The 16290-nt window shown below is 42.3% G+C and overlaps 1 protein-coding gene across 1 annotated transcript; it reads right to left on the minus strand.

Moving 5' to 3' along the window:
• Positions 1–3809: 3809 nt before the first annotated feature.
• qser1 (glutamine and serine rich 1) lies at positions 3810–15269 on the minus strand. The gene is made up of 13 exons (XM_073464351.1): positions 14909–15269; positions 12579–12688; positions 11888–12022; positions 7958–11287; positions 7391–7695; positions 7090–7206; positions 6795–6928; positions 6532–6707; positions 6286–6423; positions 6097–6194; positions 5568–5714; positions 5252–5347; positions 3810–5094 (listed from the first exon to the last, which is right to left on the minus strand). Exons 1-13 carry the CDS (start codon positions 15016–15018, stop codon positions 4954–4956), a joined length of 5037 nt encoding a protein of 1678 aa, XP_073320452.1. The 5' UTR covers positions 15019–15269; the 3' UTR covers positions 3810–4953.
• Between the last annotated feature and the right edge of the window lie 1021 nt (positions 15270–16290).

Below are 16290 nucleotides of genomic sequence, written 5' to 3' on the forward strand. Positions count from 1 at the left end.
AGAGCACTCTGGTTAACACAATCAGATATTCAGGCCCACAAGGTTAAAGCAATATTTACTCTCCTGCTTCTCTCCATATGCCCGGAAAGCCCTGCATATTTCCCTCTTCTTTCCCCTTCATACTTATCGGTCGCGCAATGTCAGTCACGTAGTAGTTTGTTGACAGTTATGATGATGACAAATATCCTTAGGAATTTTCTCCAGGAGGTAGAAAAAACTCACAATGCAAGTTTCTGTTTAGGAATGCAGTGTGACACGGAAGAAATGAAGGAAATGTTAAGACACTTGACAAACAGGTGGCAGGAGCAGCGTCATCAACCCTCAGGGGTTCATGAAAATGAGAATTCCCAGCCCTCAAATGCAATTTATTTAGTTCCTTCAATTACTGTAAGTACAGATACCGCTGCCACAATTAAAAAAAAATCTCAATTACAATAAAAAGTCCTGCATTTAAAATTCAACTCAGGTAAACATACAGGAAAATATACTTATAGTCAGAGTTGGGTAGTAACAGACTACATGTAATCTGGATTATGAAATCAAATTACAAAAAATCATTTGCTATAATCAGCCCAGATTACTACGGAAGCCCTAAAGGGCCATGCATTCATACATTTTATTTCCTCCGTTTTCCCGTGATAACGAGTAAATTTCATTTGTTTTCTCGAGATCTCGAGTTATTATCTCGAAATAACAACTGCTGTTTTCCCGAGATAACGGGATAATTTTCTCGAGATCTCAAGATAATGAAACTTTGTTTTCCCGAGATAACGATATAATTAATTCGAGATCTCGAGATAATGACTATGATATAGGCCTGAGATTATGGAGACGTGCGGGACCTTGTAGCTGGTCAGCTATGTAGTTAACGACGACATCAGGCTCACTTAGATTGCGCTGCCGATATAGCTGAAGCCTTGCTAACCGTCTTTTCAGATTACGCACACTAATGTGTATATTATATGTAATAGCAAGGCATAATGCTATTTCAGCCTGTGTCAGGCCTTGATTGAAAAGATATGTGACGCGGTGATCGATATGCTCCTGCTCCTCTGACATTGCTACACTGAATGATGTTTCCTGCAATGATTTAATATACTACACTATCATTTTGTTTTCTCGAGATCTCAAATTAATTATATCGTTATCTCGGGAAAACAAAGTTTCGTTATCTCGAGATCTTGAGAAAATTATCCCGTTATCTCGGGAAACGGGCAGTTGTTTTTTCGAGATAATAACTCGGGATCTCGAGAAAACAAATGAAATTAACTCGTTATCACGGGAAAACGGAGGAAATAAAATGTATGAATGCATGGCTCTTTAGGGCTTCCGTAGATTACATTAGAAAAAATGTGTAATTGAACTATAGTTACATTGTCATGGATTACTTGATTACATTTTTTATTCCATCCTTAAAATATGGTCATTTTAAAACAATGAATCATTTTCCATGAATGTTAATATGCCTAATATTTTCTACTAATTAACAAAGTAAGTCACCTCTCTCAGGTTGCCAGTTTAACGACGAATTAACTGCTATTTGTTCTTGTTTTTCAATGATTATAAGGGAGTTTTTTTCCCTTTTATTTACATCAGAAATGGGAGATGAACATTTTGAGTCAGTGCTTCTCCTTCATCACAATAGCAAAATCCTTCATGTGGCCTTTGATTGGAAAACAGCAGAAACAAAACCTTACGCAAAAGAAACAACATCCCCTAGAATACACACAGCACACCTGTAGTCTGTGCCAGTACTCTTTTTATAAGGGTAATTTAATTTGACTGTAGATTCATTAAAAATGGGAAAAACGATTATTTTTTAAGTGTAATGTGCAATTTTTCCATTGTTGGAACAATGTTTTTATATAATCAAATGGATTACAAAAATCACCATGTCATTCCAATTCAAAATGGACTAAACTTAAAGTAATCTGACCCAAACAGCCCTGGTTATAGTATAAGAAGTAAAAGTAAATCGACTCCTGTGAGTGATCAACTGACTAATACATCAGTGTTTGAGCAGCATTTTTCTGAAGTCCATTTGTTTGTTCCCATTCTAGGGGGGAGGCCAAACAATTATCCCAAATCATTTGAAAAGTTAAATGTGGAAAATAAAGCTCAGACATCTGACATCTGCTAGTCTGCAGCTGCCAGGTTAAGAATAAATCTGTAACTCTCCTCTCCACAGGTTTAGCTACATGATTGGTTAAAACAGCTTTAAACTGCACCATCATCACACGGCACGTTAGGTTTTAACTACAGAACATTTCCAAAGCAAATATGTTTTGCAGTCTTATCCAACACACAGCCGTCCAGTTACTGTGCCCTTCTCACATTCTCACGCTGCCTCAAGGGTCCTCAGTCTGTCTCCCACATATGGAACAATGCAGCGCATTAAAAATTCATATGCTTTTCATCTGGAGAGCAGACATCCAGTATCTGTCTCTCCAAGTTGTGCCCGTGCTGGAATCCCAAGCGCTTGCCTGACAGGCCGTCCTCCGCAGCTCCAAAGGACAGAGGACAGTGGCTTTCCTCACAGAGCGGACGCCGTAGCACAGAGACACTTTTGTCTGTTGGGGGCTGCCAGTAATTTTGCATTGTGGCCGGACAATTATATTTTATTCAACAGGCTGGAGAACCCTCTCAGACGACACGAAGTCAGCCACCAATGAATAGTTTGGTTATGAGAGCATGGTGGGCGAGCATTGCGACAAGTTTCTCGCCTTGCAATGCCAGAACATGAACTGTACACTCCAACAAGCAGGTGATGTAAACACTGACTGACCACTTTGAGCTGAGGGAAAATAATTTTTTTCAAGAGTCGGAGACCAGCGGCTGACTGTAATCAGTATTTGTAAGCCTATGAGTCAAAGGGAAATGTTTTTTTCGTGTGCTGATTAGACTATAGATGCCATAACGCACTGTTGGGGCTTTTGGAGGTGTAATTGCATCAGTGACTAAATATGTAATGAGGGATGATAATCTTACTCTCACACACTTTTCTTCCCTCTAACGTCTAAGGTAGTTGGCAACACAGTTTCTAAAATAATGCCCAAGGACACCTCCATCAGATCCTGTGCAATGGAGCGAATCTTATGTACCAAACAACCTTGGTACACGGTCATACTCCTGGTTAAAAGTACTGCAGATTGTACTCAGATTCTGCTGTTCAAAAAGTCTTTTCATGCTGCCATTTCTCTATCCATTATCTGATCTAGGGGCACTCTAGCTTCAACACTGTCAGTGATTATGTCAAATTTACAAATGTGTTCCTTGTGAGGTTTAAGGAGCCAAATAGTGATGCTCCATGCTGTTGACAGCAGTCTGATCTTGTTTCCTTTTACTTTTTTTGCATCTTTTTCCCCATCTTGTTTGGACTTTGTAAATCAACACATTATGTCATTAGGAACTTTATTTTCTATTTCTGATGAGAATTCTGAGAATTTGCAGTGGAACTACACATTATTTACTGATTCAGCAGTCAGGATGCATAGTGCAGGATTTTCTGCATGCAAGTACTGAAGCTCCAAATGTAATGAGATGTGTGGACAAAACCTTCGAAGCCAGTGGCTCTCAAACTTTCTCTGGCATGACCAAAAAAAAAAAACTTCACGCCCCCTACCCCACAACTTTTTATCAATCGTTAACAATGACAGCAGAAGCAACTTACAAAGAAGGGTCCAGGTTGAATTTTAGTGGGACTAAACGCTCTTCATATACCCTTCATATATATATATTAGTTTAATGGCTAAAATGATATGCTGTGAAGCCCCATTAACCACCTCAGACAAAACATAGCAAAGCAGACGCCTACTACATGCTGCACTTTATTTACAAACTGCATCTGTAAAGCACAAGATTATTTTTGAAAGCAAAAAACTGGTAACTGACTTATAAAGAGTCCATTTTGGAAAACTGTGAAAAAAACAATGAAAAAGAGTCTCAGAAATTGTATTGAACAAGAGAACATAACAATATTTACTTCTGTGAAAAATATATATCTATTTGTCATAAAATGTGGGCTATGTGTGTAAAGGAGTATAAAGACAACTTTTGTTTCTTTCATCTCACCCTCTGATAAGTCAAGGTAGTAATATTTGATTAACAAAATTCATAAAAAGCAGTACTGGAACGGCACTGACTTGCATCGTAGAAGCAAAGGGGTGTCTGAAGCACAAAAGTTAAAGCACAATATAGATACAGTATATAGTTACTAAATTCTTCCTTAAGAGATTTGCTGCAGTTCCCACCTCGCTTTTCTTTTATACAAAATGTACATTATATATAAGTTGGCGCTCCATTACAAAATGGATGTTTTACAAACAGTATATAGCTACGGTTATATATAATATATAGAGATATTTTTTATTTTTTTACAATAAATCAGCTTCTCTGTATGTGAGCCTACTTATCAAGTGATTGATGAAGGCTTTTTGTAAAGGTAGGAAATCAGATTTCTGCATTTTTATTTGCTGTGCTCTACTTACTATGCCGATTGCTTTCTATCTAGTGCATACTCACTGGTTATGATCTGGCATTTAACTAAAAAAAAAAAAAAAAAAAAGATTAAAAAAATTATATAAATCTATGAAAAGGCCCATAAAAAGTGAGCTTGTAACTACAAAAACCTAAAAAGACTAGGAGTAGCATCAACTGGAAGTCTTCCAAAACGCTTCCAAAAACAATGTCCTTGCCTTCTGTTGATCAAGTTTCTGCTTTCTGCTGGGATGCAGCAATGCAGACTATAACCAATACTGCTGTCCTGCTGTTCACCTGCTGCCACTTCAAGGCCCCCGAAACGTCTTTCAGGCAAAGTCGGCTCACAGATCCCTGATTCAAATCTCTCTGTGGCTGGAAGGAGAGACTCACTCCATCCTTCTCTGCTGCCATTTTGAGCTGGAGGCATCCTCTTGTTTTTAAGTGTTGGACTTTTAAACCAAAGTCAAGGCTGGATCATCGGCAGGCCTGCTGCACTTGATTGATTAGCTCTCCAAAGCGATCAAAGAGCCCCTCCACCCAAGCTCCGTTCTGCAGACACTTCTGTACCGTCTCCTCCTGCCCCAGGTCCCCTGCCTGCACCTGCAGAGATGCGATCTGGAGGGCCGAACACACAAATGGAAAACAACTTGAAAGGAGCTCAGAAGCTTCACTTGCAATTTGCATCATCAAACCTGGAAATCATTACTCAACAGAGAAGAAAATCTATACTGATCTAGCACAGCAAGCGTGCACATGTACAAAAATGTCTCACCTCGTCCTTACACATGAGATACGTGTGGTACTTGTAGTGCTGCAAAGAGTGGTACAGAGAGAACCACTGTGTTCTCTGCTGATCCACTGTGTACTCCTAGAAACAGAAAAAGCAAAGGCTTAAAACGCTCTTGAAGGACATTTGAAAATTCTGCTCTTTTTCAAACATTAGTGGACATGACAGTCAAGGGAGCAGTGGCTTCGGTGCTCAACAGAATAAAGGATTGAGTGAAAAACACAACATAGTGACACTGTGCCCTCTGCTGGACATCTACCGACAGCACAGTGAAGTTTACCAAAATATTATCTCGTCTCACCTGTGGCACTTTGTTAGGCATCTTGTAGGGCTTCATCGTTTTCTTGTTGTAGGCCTTCCCACTGAGACGCACCTTAAAGGCCGGGGTTTCCCCATCCTTCTTCAGTTCAGTCACCACTGAGATCTCTGGGAAGTTGTCGAGAGCCGTCTGAAGACAGAACAGGAGGGTCACTAATGCTGCATTCCTGTGCACTCGGAACTCGAGGAATAAAAACTACCTCCGACATGGAAAAGTGCAACGAAACAGTCATCTAGGTCGGACTAGGTCATACATCGCAGTCACAATCCTGTACCTTTGATCTTCTCATTGTCATTGGAATAGATCCAGAGTTTGAGTTTGTAAATTTGTCTTTTGGAGTTAAAGTAATAATCTTAGTTTACCTAAAAAAACAAAAGTGGCTTTCTCCTCTTGTCTTTTTTTTTTTTTTTTTTGTAATTGAAGAGATGTATAACATTTTTAAAAAATCTTCAGCTTTTTTGCAGAGAACTCACACTTAACCGGTAATATGCAGTTTCAAAGACACACTCACCTTTAGGACCTGTCCTATGTGTAGTTTGTGAAGCAGGCGTTTCCTGTTGTCAGTGATCATCCCATCCACTCTTTTCATATGTGGCAACAGCAACTCATCTGAAACAAGCCAAAACACATCTTCATTCAGTTGTTGGCCTACTATTAAGACAACAGCTCAATAGAAAACAGTAACAGTCAATTCACTTACCGTTTGCCCTCTCTAGAGCTATCATTACATCTTCGTCTAAGGCAATGCTGATGAGCAGTTCCACAAAGCTCTTGAATGTCTCCTTCATGGTTCGTGTGTTGAGGAGACGTGAAGCAAACGGCACTGGAGGGTTTAACTCTAAGAGTGTGTTTGAGAGAGAGATTAAAGATCAGGAGGGCATGAGTGAGATGAGATTTAGACTGCAGTTATAGCAGTTGATGAAAAAAAATCAAAAGGCTTTCCCACCATCGTCTTCTGCAGATGATGCCGAGGCAGTGGGTGAAAACTCCTCCTTCCATTTCCTCCTTTTCTTCGGCGGGGGCTCTGCCCTGGGCTTAGGTTGTTTGGGTCGAGGCTTTTGGCTTTGGGACACTGAGGAAGGGGCGGCTGTCAAGCCCAGCAAAGTCTTCACCTGAACACCCCTGAGAGCCAGAACAAAGAACGTTTCATCACTGACGAGTCATGTTTTAAAAAACACTGAATAACGTAGATCAACACTCTGAACCAACCTTAGTGAATTCATAGGTTTGCAGCGTGGCTTTCGACTACAAACTCGTACATACTCCCTTTTGTTAACTGTGTCCAAGAACTTCACATATACCCTCTGGTACATGGCCTTGGCATCGCCAAAATATCCAAGATACTACACACACACACACACACACACACACACACACACACACACACACACACACACACACAAAGAAAAAGAAAATGTTAAAGGTCAGAGAATAAAGAAAGATAAATTATTTGAATGATCAAATACTCCTCCATGCACACATGGGTATTAGCATGTCTACTTACACTGTTTGTAGCTGAGAAGACTCTCTTTCCATCTCTCAACTCAGGCACAAATTTCTGCAGCAGAGCCTTCTGGACCTTCCAGATGGCTGGAGGTTCATTGCCTGTTCTCATTGTCACCTGAAAACAAGCACAGAGCAGGCTTAGAGTATAAGAAAGAACATGTTCAGTAATGAGTATAAGATATATCCTTCCACAATGTTGGGTTAAGACTACACTGCCATAAGGAAACATAGCTTAGTTCTGACCCCAAAAATCCACATCCCACGTATTAATATTCTGTCCACATTTTTCCAGGTTGTACCTTCAAGGTTTCGATATCCTCATTCCTCACGACGAACTCGTCTCTCTCCCGGTACATTCCCTCTCCTCCGCTGTCTGACAGCTCCTCGTCCGTCAGTCCCTCGATGGCCACACTGACCAACCGCACAGCCAACTCGCCTGGTGGGGACGCTTTGGTCCCCTCTTTGGCTGCAAACACAGTCCCTCCTGGGACAGCATTTGTCATCAACATAGGAGTGACGACCTGCGGCAAACAGGCCTCTGTGACAGTGCGCGGCATGATGGGAACGTGGTCTGGCTTCATCATGGAAACAGGCATTTGGTTATCTGGAGAAGAGTAGCAAATATATGAATGTGTCGAAGAAAAACATCGTCTGAAAGAAATAACTTAACTAGACTCTTCATATGTATGATATCAAGTAATTCCAGTCATAAAAGATCAGAAAACCCTCAAGTACACAGGCAATGCATATTACAACATATTACCATAAAAACAAACTCTTTCTGGTATAACTGATGTCTCTAGTACGATAAAATGTATAGACAATTAGATCGGCCACACTTGACAAGCTTAGGCCGGTATTATTACCTGTCCTGCTTTTCCGATCTGAAGATTCATCCAGAGCTGAAAGCGCCGAGCTGATGCTGTTCCTCAGGGCCTGGTTCTTCCCAGTGTTCTCCTCTTCATCTGAGCTGAACGACGGCAGAGTCTCGAGGTTCTTTTGCAGATCTTCATCCAGACGTTTCTGCTGAGAGCTCACCACTGGACTCTCCTGGGGAATCAAGGGCCCGGGCAGAGTCTGCAGTTTGGGAGGCAAAGCTGGTAAAGCACAAGGCAGTGGTTTGGACATGGTGCAGGGCTTTCTCGGGCGACTAATAGTTCGTGTAGGACTCGGAGAGTATTGCTGTTTGGGGCCAGATTTGATGAAGTCGAGGAAGGACCCGATGAAGCCAGTTTTGACCTCTGGCTGTTTCTCTTCCACCTCACGGATCTTCTGCCTGATTCTCTCCTGCTGCGGACAACCATCGTACACATTTTGTAAGGAAGATGGCGAGCTGACATCACTACCCCTGGAGTTTTGTCGCTTTGCTTGCACAGTGCGCTTGGCCGGTCTAGCCTGTCCACTATCATCCTCAGGACCACCTGGTTTGGTCAAGGACTTAGAGCGAGCCTTCTTCTTGGGAAAGTCTTCACCACCTGGGCCTTCCATGAGGCCATCCTCTGTTTTAATACACTTTGCATTCCCTTTAACTCTGTTCTGGACACCTGAGGGGTCATACACCTGCCCGGCTAAGTGATAGTCATTCTCGGAGCTCCCTCCATCTCCATTTGTGTCCAGCTCAGAGGTGTTGTTGTGGTGAACAGACTGACCCTGACAATCTGTAGCCATCTGAGCTCCATTTAGAGTCATAGTCATGGTGTGGGAGTTAGTGTTGGTGATGATTTGATGTTGCGCTGAGGAGAAACTGGGTGACATGTGCCTTATATCCACAGTCTGGAAGTGACCTTTAGAATCAACTGGGCTCGCCATCACTGCCATTTCAGCCTCAGCAGAGGATGTAGCTTTGACAAAGTCTTGTGGCGTGACGCCGCAGGCTGCCACAGTGGCAGCCAGGATGTCGTCAACATTTGACAAAATATTTCTGTCATCTGCAAGTAGCATGGAGTCGGGGAAGCAAATGGAGTTGAGAGCAAAGTGGTTCTTGGCATCATTTGGTTGCTGACTTGCCGACTGGCTGTAGTGGTGTTTAGAAGAATCAGAGCACCCTGAGCTCTGTTCAGACACTACCGTGCCCTGCTGACTCTGGGTTTCTGTGACACTGGGACCCAGCAGTTCTCGATCCATGTGAAGATACTGCACATGAACAGGGCCCAGATCTTGAGCTGGCTGGATACCTTGTACCGATACCACCTTTGATGCGTTTTGACCATGGTGGACAAGTGGCTGCTGGAGCAGAATCATCTGGTTATGGTCGAGGAGAACCTGAGTGCTAGGGACGGTGATAAATTGGGGGTGGGCTGCTGGGGTCTGGCTCTGGGACTGACTATGATTCTGGTGGTTTTGTTGATGTGGCTCAGGAGATTTGAGTTGGAGAGTGTGCTGCTTGAGCTGTTCTGAGCTGAGGGGTCCATGTGAAGATATAATACTGGAGTTTGGGGGTTTCGTGTTGGCAGTTTCCTGACCATTGGCACTGCTTAGATGAATGTGCTGTTGACTCAGAGCACCCATCCTTTCGGCCTTTACCTGTGTTGAGTTTACATGACCCAGTCCCATGAGCTGGTCATCAGAACGTGAATTGCTTCGGATGACGCTTTGTGTTTTGTGATGATCGTCCATTTTTGAAACAACATAGATGACATTGTTGTGAGCAGACATGCTGTTAGCTGCAGCAGAAGCCTCCATAGACGCCTGCTGAAGAGCATCAATGTCCTGGATAGGAAGCTCTTCAAGTTTCTGTTTGCCATACGTTGGCTTTATGTCCTGTACTGAGGATCTGACGTTATTCTGTAAGGCTTGAGCAGTTGAAGAGTAGGTAGGCAAAGGTGCAGACAAAACATATTTATGGGGCTGTGTCTGCTGCTGGGACAGTGTGTCATGTGTTTTAGCTCCCAGTGAGGCCTGCATCAAGGAGTAGTCCTGTGTAGAATTTGATGAGGACAGACTCCGCACACATGTGGGTGGGTAAGAGGAGTTAAGGGACTGGTTAAGAGATTGTCCTGTGGCGTAGCTCTGAGACAGAGTCACCAAAGCCTGCCCCTGTGACTGAGATGTAAAGGTCACATTTGGGGCACCCTGAGAGTGGGATGTAGGGTAGCTCTCAGAGAGATTCCCCTGACACAAGCCCTGGACCTGGGCTCCGTACTGGATCTCCTGCTCCTGGCTTAGCCCGGGACTGGAGGAGTAAACAAGAGTCTGACTTACAGATGACACATTGTCAGACTGGCTGGAGAGGGAAGGCAAAGTCTTGTAAAGGGTCGAGAGTTTGTCTGAGGTGGAATGAGAGGGTTGTGACTGGGTGTGCGGGGTGATGTAGGGTTGAGACAGACTACTCGACATCAGGCTTGATAGCTGGGCTGACTGCTGATTAGCAATCACTGAGTTCTGCTTCTGTCCTGGGGGGGAATAATGCTCCGGAGAGCCTCTTGTATGGTTCTGAGAGTGCTCATGACGCTCTTCAGCTAGTTTGGAAGTGCAGTCTTTAGACTTCGGCAAAGTACTGGACGAATAAGCTTGAGTTACTGAGTCAGTTTTGGGTTGTGGAGCACGACTGACCCCTTGAGAGGAATCTACTCCTGTGGAAGGGCTGCAGGACACTGGAGTCTGACGGGATGGGTCCTGCTGGTAGGACACATCCACTTCACTGCCAGAGCCAAAGTACCCCTGTAAGGAGTGCTCTGAATTGGGCAATTGCTCGGAGGCTGCATGGCTGCTGGAAGGCCTCTGGTGGTGTTTGATGACACTACATTCACGCTGAAGAGCTCTTTCAATTGAGCCCGAGAAAACCGTGGCCCCATAGGGTTGAGGCGCACCATGAGGGGTTGGCAGGGTAGAAGGCAGCAAGCTGAACTGGGGTTGTAGAAGGTGGGGGGCTGACTCCTGGGCCGAGCGGTACGTGGAGGACTGGACAGGCAGAGTTGAGCCCAAAGCGGGGGCAGAGAGATGGTTGAAAGCCAGTGCAGTGGGGAGCACTGTCTGGCCTGATTTTAGATGGAGGAGGGGGTCATGGTGAGAAAAGAGGCCATTGGTGGAAGTGCTGAAGGCAGGATCCTGGAGAGCCAAGGAAGGGTTGGTAGCGTAACTCCTGGAAGGGTAGGCACCAGCGTGCTGATAGGACGACAGAGCAGCGGGAGAGGGGAAAGTGGCAGTCGAAGGCAGGGCGCCGGTCAAATACAGCTCAGTGGTGGAGGAGTTGGTACCTGCGTTCAACACAATAGACAATAATAAGTATGTGGCATACTACACTCGGACAATTAAAGACTGTCTGAGTGTTGGACAGATCTCAGAGCTTTGGCAACATTGTTGTTAAACTTTCATGCCAATAAAGCCCCTTTGAATTTGAATTTGAATTTTGAATAAGGACAGGAAAAATGAAAGCATATAAGAATATTTACTTTTTTTTTTTTTTTTTTTTTTAAATCAGATCACATAATGCAGATTTCCTATAGTTGTCACCAAGATCTACAGGTAACTTTTGAGTTTTTTAAAATCTTTATTTAAAATCTGTCCATCCTATCTTAGAGGTTAATGTGTAACATTACCTAGTTTAATACACAATATTATTCTGGACTTTGAAGTGTAGATTCATTGATTAGATCATGATTAGATTCTTGGTAAAGCTCCATCAGTGAATATATTTCTCACACAAAGAAAAAAACACCATACTGTATATGAACCACATTACTCAGGTTAGGTTAAATAAAATAAAAGGCCTTCATACACGGTACAATGGGATTATCAGGCAAAACTGCAATAAGTGATGTGTAATTAAACCAGTGAATGAGTGTGTGTGTTCTCACCAGCAGGCCATGATGGGGGTCTGAAAGGAGGAAGCAGTGAGGCACTAACAGGACCAGCCTGAAGGCTTCTAGACTCCATGGCTGACAGGAAGCTCATGATTGAGTTCTCAGAAGTATTACTGCTTGAGTCAAGTGCTGTTGACAGGAACAAGAGGAAAAGAAGGATAACTACAGAAATTGGCAGTAAGTAAATACAATCCGTCTGATGTGCCAAGGAAATAAGAGCCTTAAAAGGGTTACCAATAGTTCACCCAAATTGCAAAAATCTTGTATTGGTCAAGCTGTAGTATCTACTCATGCAGACAATTGTGTTTTATTTGGGTCTGTGACATCTGCTTCTGAGATTTATGCCTCCACCCTTATACAATAAAAAGCTGGAAAGAATTTAGTTTGCAGCGCTCAAATTTTAAAATGACAGGCTGAAAAAAATGTAAAACAGAAGTGAGGAACTAGTTTCTACTGAAGAAACTGCCTCAATTAACACTCAGCTACAGCAAGGCCCGTGTGCTGTCCAGCTCAATTACTGTTTTTTTTTAATTATAGTTTTGTAATGTTTTGAGCGCCACAAATGAAATTCCATTTACATCCACCATTTTGATTGGTGGCACATGAGACAGTAGGTGTCAAATTAGGCTTATTGAAATCTGGGCAAACTGACCCTCTAAAAAAGTGTATTGTATTCATAACTCACCTGCTGCAGCAGGAAGGTGTGATGTAGTGTAGGTGGGAAGCTGGTGGGTGGAAGTGTAGCTTTGCCGCTGGAGGAGCTCTGCATCAAGGTGTGCTGCACCATAACTGGAACTGCATCAACAAACACAAACACGAGAGCTCTCATCTCCACAAGCAGCAGTGACGCACTCGACTATGTACGACCCAAATACATGACCTCACTTGACACACAGCATGCTTGTTGTTAAGTATTACTTCTGTAAAGTCTTGGCTGTCTACTGAGTAACACACTAGCTACATACAGTTTATAATGAGAATCAACCACACACTCTATATGTGTCCAATGCATTATATATTTCAACTGATGTGGTCTGCACAGAAAAAAGTCAGTCAAAAAGGAAACTTAGTTATAAAAAATATAGCAGAACTTTTAGACCACACAAATGTGAATAGTAAAACAGGACATCAATTTGTCCAGAGAAGAAGAATCTTTCCCGGTTGTTGTTTAGTTAAAAACAGATTAACTAAAAATAAAATATTAGTAATATTCATCTGAGTGGAAATAACCAGCAGCCTAAGTTCATAATTCTTACTTGTAAAAATCTGAATGGCTGTTCACACTGTAAAAGTGCTTTGTAATCAAGTTTGCCTGAGCCAATTAGGGAGAAAAGTTTAATATCTGACATATGACTTTGTCTCTGCAGGGAGAAAATTCATAGGAAACAGAAATAAATTCTGTGGTAATCAGATGCAGCCAGCCCGAGCCAGTGCCTTCTCTTTTTGCCAGAAGGTAAACATCTGTGGAAGAACGCTGAGGTGAAAAAGAGTCATCCGCCTCTTTTTCTGGTCCCTTCAACAGACACATACACACGCCAGAAAACTTTTATTATGCAACTCTTCTCTGCTATTTGACTATTAAGTTTCAATAATACATAACCAAGCTTAATATACACTCCATGTTGCACACATTTCTGCAGATTATAATGTTTTTGTTGACAGTGCTGGAGAGACGTTAATTAAACTGTATGTTTATTATTAAGGTCACAGTTAGTGGTGCTATTGTGCTGGACTGCATTATATTGAAATGTGTTTTTAATATTCTTCCCCCCCCTTGTGTTTATTAATCGGGTGGGCTTAAAAATTAAAAACATGTCTTAAGATAATGCAGACCAGAGCAACATCACTTCAAACTACAACCTCCATAATAAACATGTAGTTAAATTATTACTTCTCTGACGGCGTCAATCAAAACCGAACACTAGTATCTTCGTAAAAAGTAGAATTTTAGGCCAGATTTTAGAGGTGTACCTACGAAAGTGGCCACTGATCATTTCATGGTTGATCTATTATGCAATTATAGCAAAAGCAAGTGCCAATCCATCGTCGCCTATTTTTAGTCAATCAAAAGCCACAAACCCCAGCTATTTGGGTCATACTGATATGACACAAGGGAACCGAGTTAATCTTAGCATTTTTGAACCTGTAATCAGTAAATTCATGGTATATTTTACTTGATTAATCATTATAACCAAAGAGGATCACATACATATCTAAACTGTTGAATGCTTTGATTCTTTCCGTAACCTAATTTTATGGATCATCCTTTCAGTTCATGCTTATACAAAGGAAGGTTTCATGAACATTCATTAAATGGGTGCTTGTGAGCACAACCTCACTTCTCTATAGCAGAAACTACAACTCTGTCATTAAGCATGATACCTTTTCGTTAGCACAATAAGCAGTAAGCCATGATATAAACAGTCTTGAGTTAGAGTTTACAACTTTGGCAGGTTACAACTGCTTTGTCTATTTCATAAAATACAAAGTAAAACGTACCTATCACTCTCCTAACTCAAATAATGACAAATATGCAGACTTGGACACGTCGCCTATTAGCTCTTAGGTAACAACACCAATAGCTAACTTATGCACCACTTATTTGAAGTGCCATAACTGACATGACTAGCATCGGTGGCTAATTACCTATGTTGTTTTGGCTTTGCCGAGCACCTGTGGGGCAAGAAAACGGGCCGATAAAACGATAGTTTTGGCTGCTTAGCTGCTCAACTTCGCACAAATGTTAAATAAATCCCTCTCTGGTGTGTACCAACTCTGTACATGACCATGCTGCTGGTACGGTGTGCTAGCCAAAACTAGCAAGGTGGGAGACAGTAAACTATCAAAAGGCTACCAAAACCACTGACAAGTCAAAGCCTCCACAACTCCCATCAAATTACGACATTTCTCCAGTTCCACCAGTGTTCCCCGTAACAATAAGGACCCCTTTGCTTAAGCTAGGCCCTCCATCACCGACATTTCCTTCGGAAGGTGCCCTCTCCTTCATCTTTTTACCTTGGCTTGACACTAGCTGTGCTGCGGTCATAGGCCCAAGAAGCTACGGTCTGTGCTGGTGGAGCCAGCGCGTCCGCAAAGCTGGAGGTCGGGTAGTTCCTGTCCATCATCCGGTGAAAGATTCACTTCCCCGACGGAGCTTCGTGGAGCAGCGGACGCACATCGTAGCAGCCTGGGTCCGACCCACCGAGCGAGCGAGCGAGCGAGCGACCAGGAGCAGGCAGGCAAGTCCAGTCCGAGCACCGCGCACGCGAAGCCGCCGTGAAGCCGTGCTATATCCCGGATAAACGTGGACCTCTCGCCTTCAAGAGTGATTTGGTTAATTTCTGTTCATCTCCCGTCATGGAGAGCCGTGCAAGCCCTGCATGGTTTCACGTACCCATGTTGGTTTATTTCCCAGGATGCACCGCAGACTTTGGCTGGAAGTTTTGTAGTTTTCCTTCCTTCCACCTAAAAGTTCAGCTCCGTGCCCCCTCCAGTCCCCTCCCCTCCCCCTGCAGGGATCCTGGGACCTTTTTGAGAGACGAAAACTTTTTTTTATACCATATATATATACCCCAAATTCTCTATAGCATGAGATTTGTTACAGCCTGGCTCTACCTGGGTGTGTTTATTATAAGAATAATACCAAAAATCTCAAGTATTATTGTGTATACTGTCATTTAACTCCAAGTGAACCCCCTGTTCAGTCTGGAAACTATAAAATCAGAGTAATTTTTTTTGTTATAAACCCACTTTGAGACTTTATTTAGAATAACTTGTGAGCTTTTTCCAGTAACCATATTTGTTTGCATGTTATCTTATATATGTGTGTGTAAATATGCAGATATGTATGGTGAGGGTGTTTGTGAATACATTCGTAAATCATTATAACATATATATAATTATGGGAATAGTACATGTGTATAGAAGACATAAGAAATCAATATATAAGCTATAATACATAATGGTTGGTAAATTAAATTATATTTTGCAGGACATATTTGGTTGTAAATTATATATATTTCTGTTTGTATATGTGTATATATATGACCTATTTATTTTTATGTATTCATAAGTAATGATTAAATAAGGAAGCCTATGCTGAATCATTAGCTAATGATTAATGGAGAGGGGGTGGGATTAGATAAGTTTACACTTCTCCCCACTCCTTTTCGAACATCGAATCCTGATCTACAGCTGCTGACCTTTCTCCTGTACGCCTTATGATGTGCAGTGTGCGTTTATTGTATTGTACAAGAAATGTGTAGCAGTTTATTTCAGTAAATAAGAAAAAAATGAGTAGTTCTCTGTATTAGCCTTCTATTTTAAAATAAGGTAACTTCATGTGGAGTCCTCAACACAACAGCCTGCAACCAATTCATATAGTATTCAGTCTTTTT

Source organism: Pagrus major, chromosome 4 (assembly GCF_040436345.1).
Source record: "Pagrus major chromosome 4, Pma_NU_1.0".
Lineage (NCBI taxonomy): Eukaryota > Metazoa > Chordata > Actinopteri > Spariformes > Sparidae > Pagrus > Pagrus major.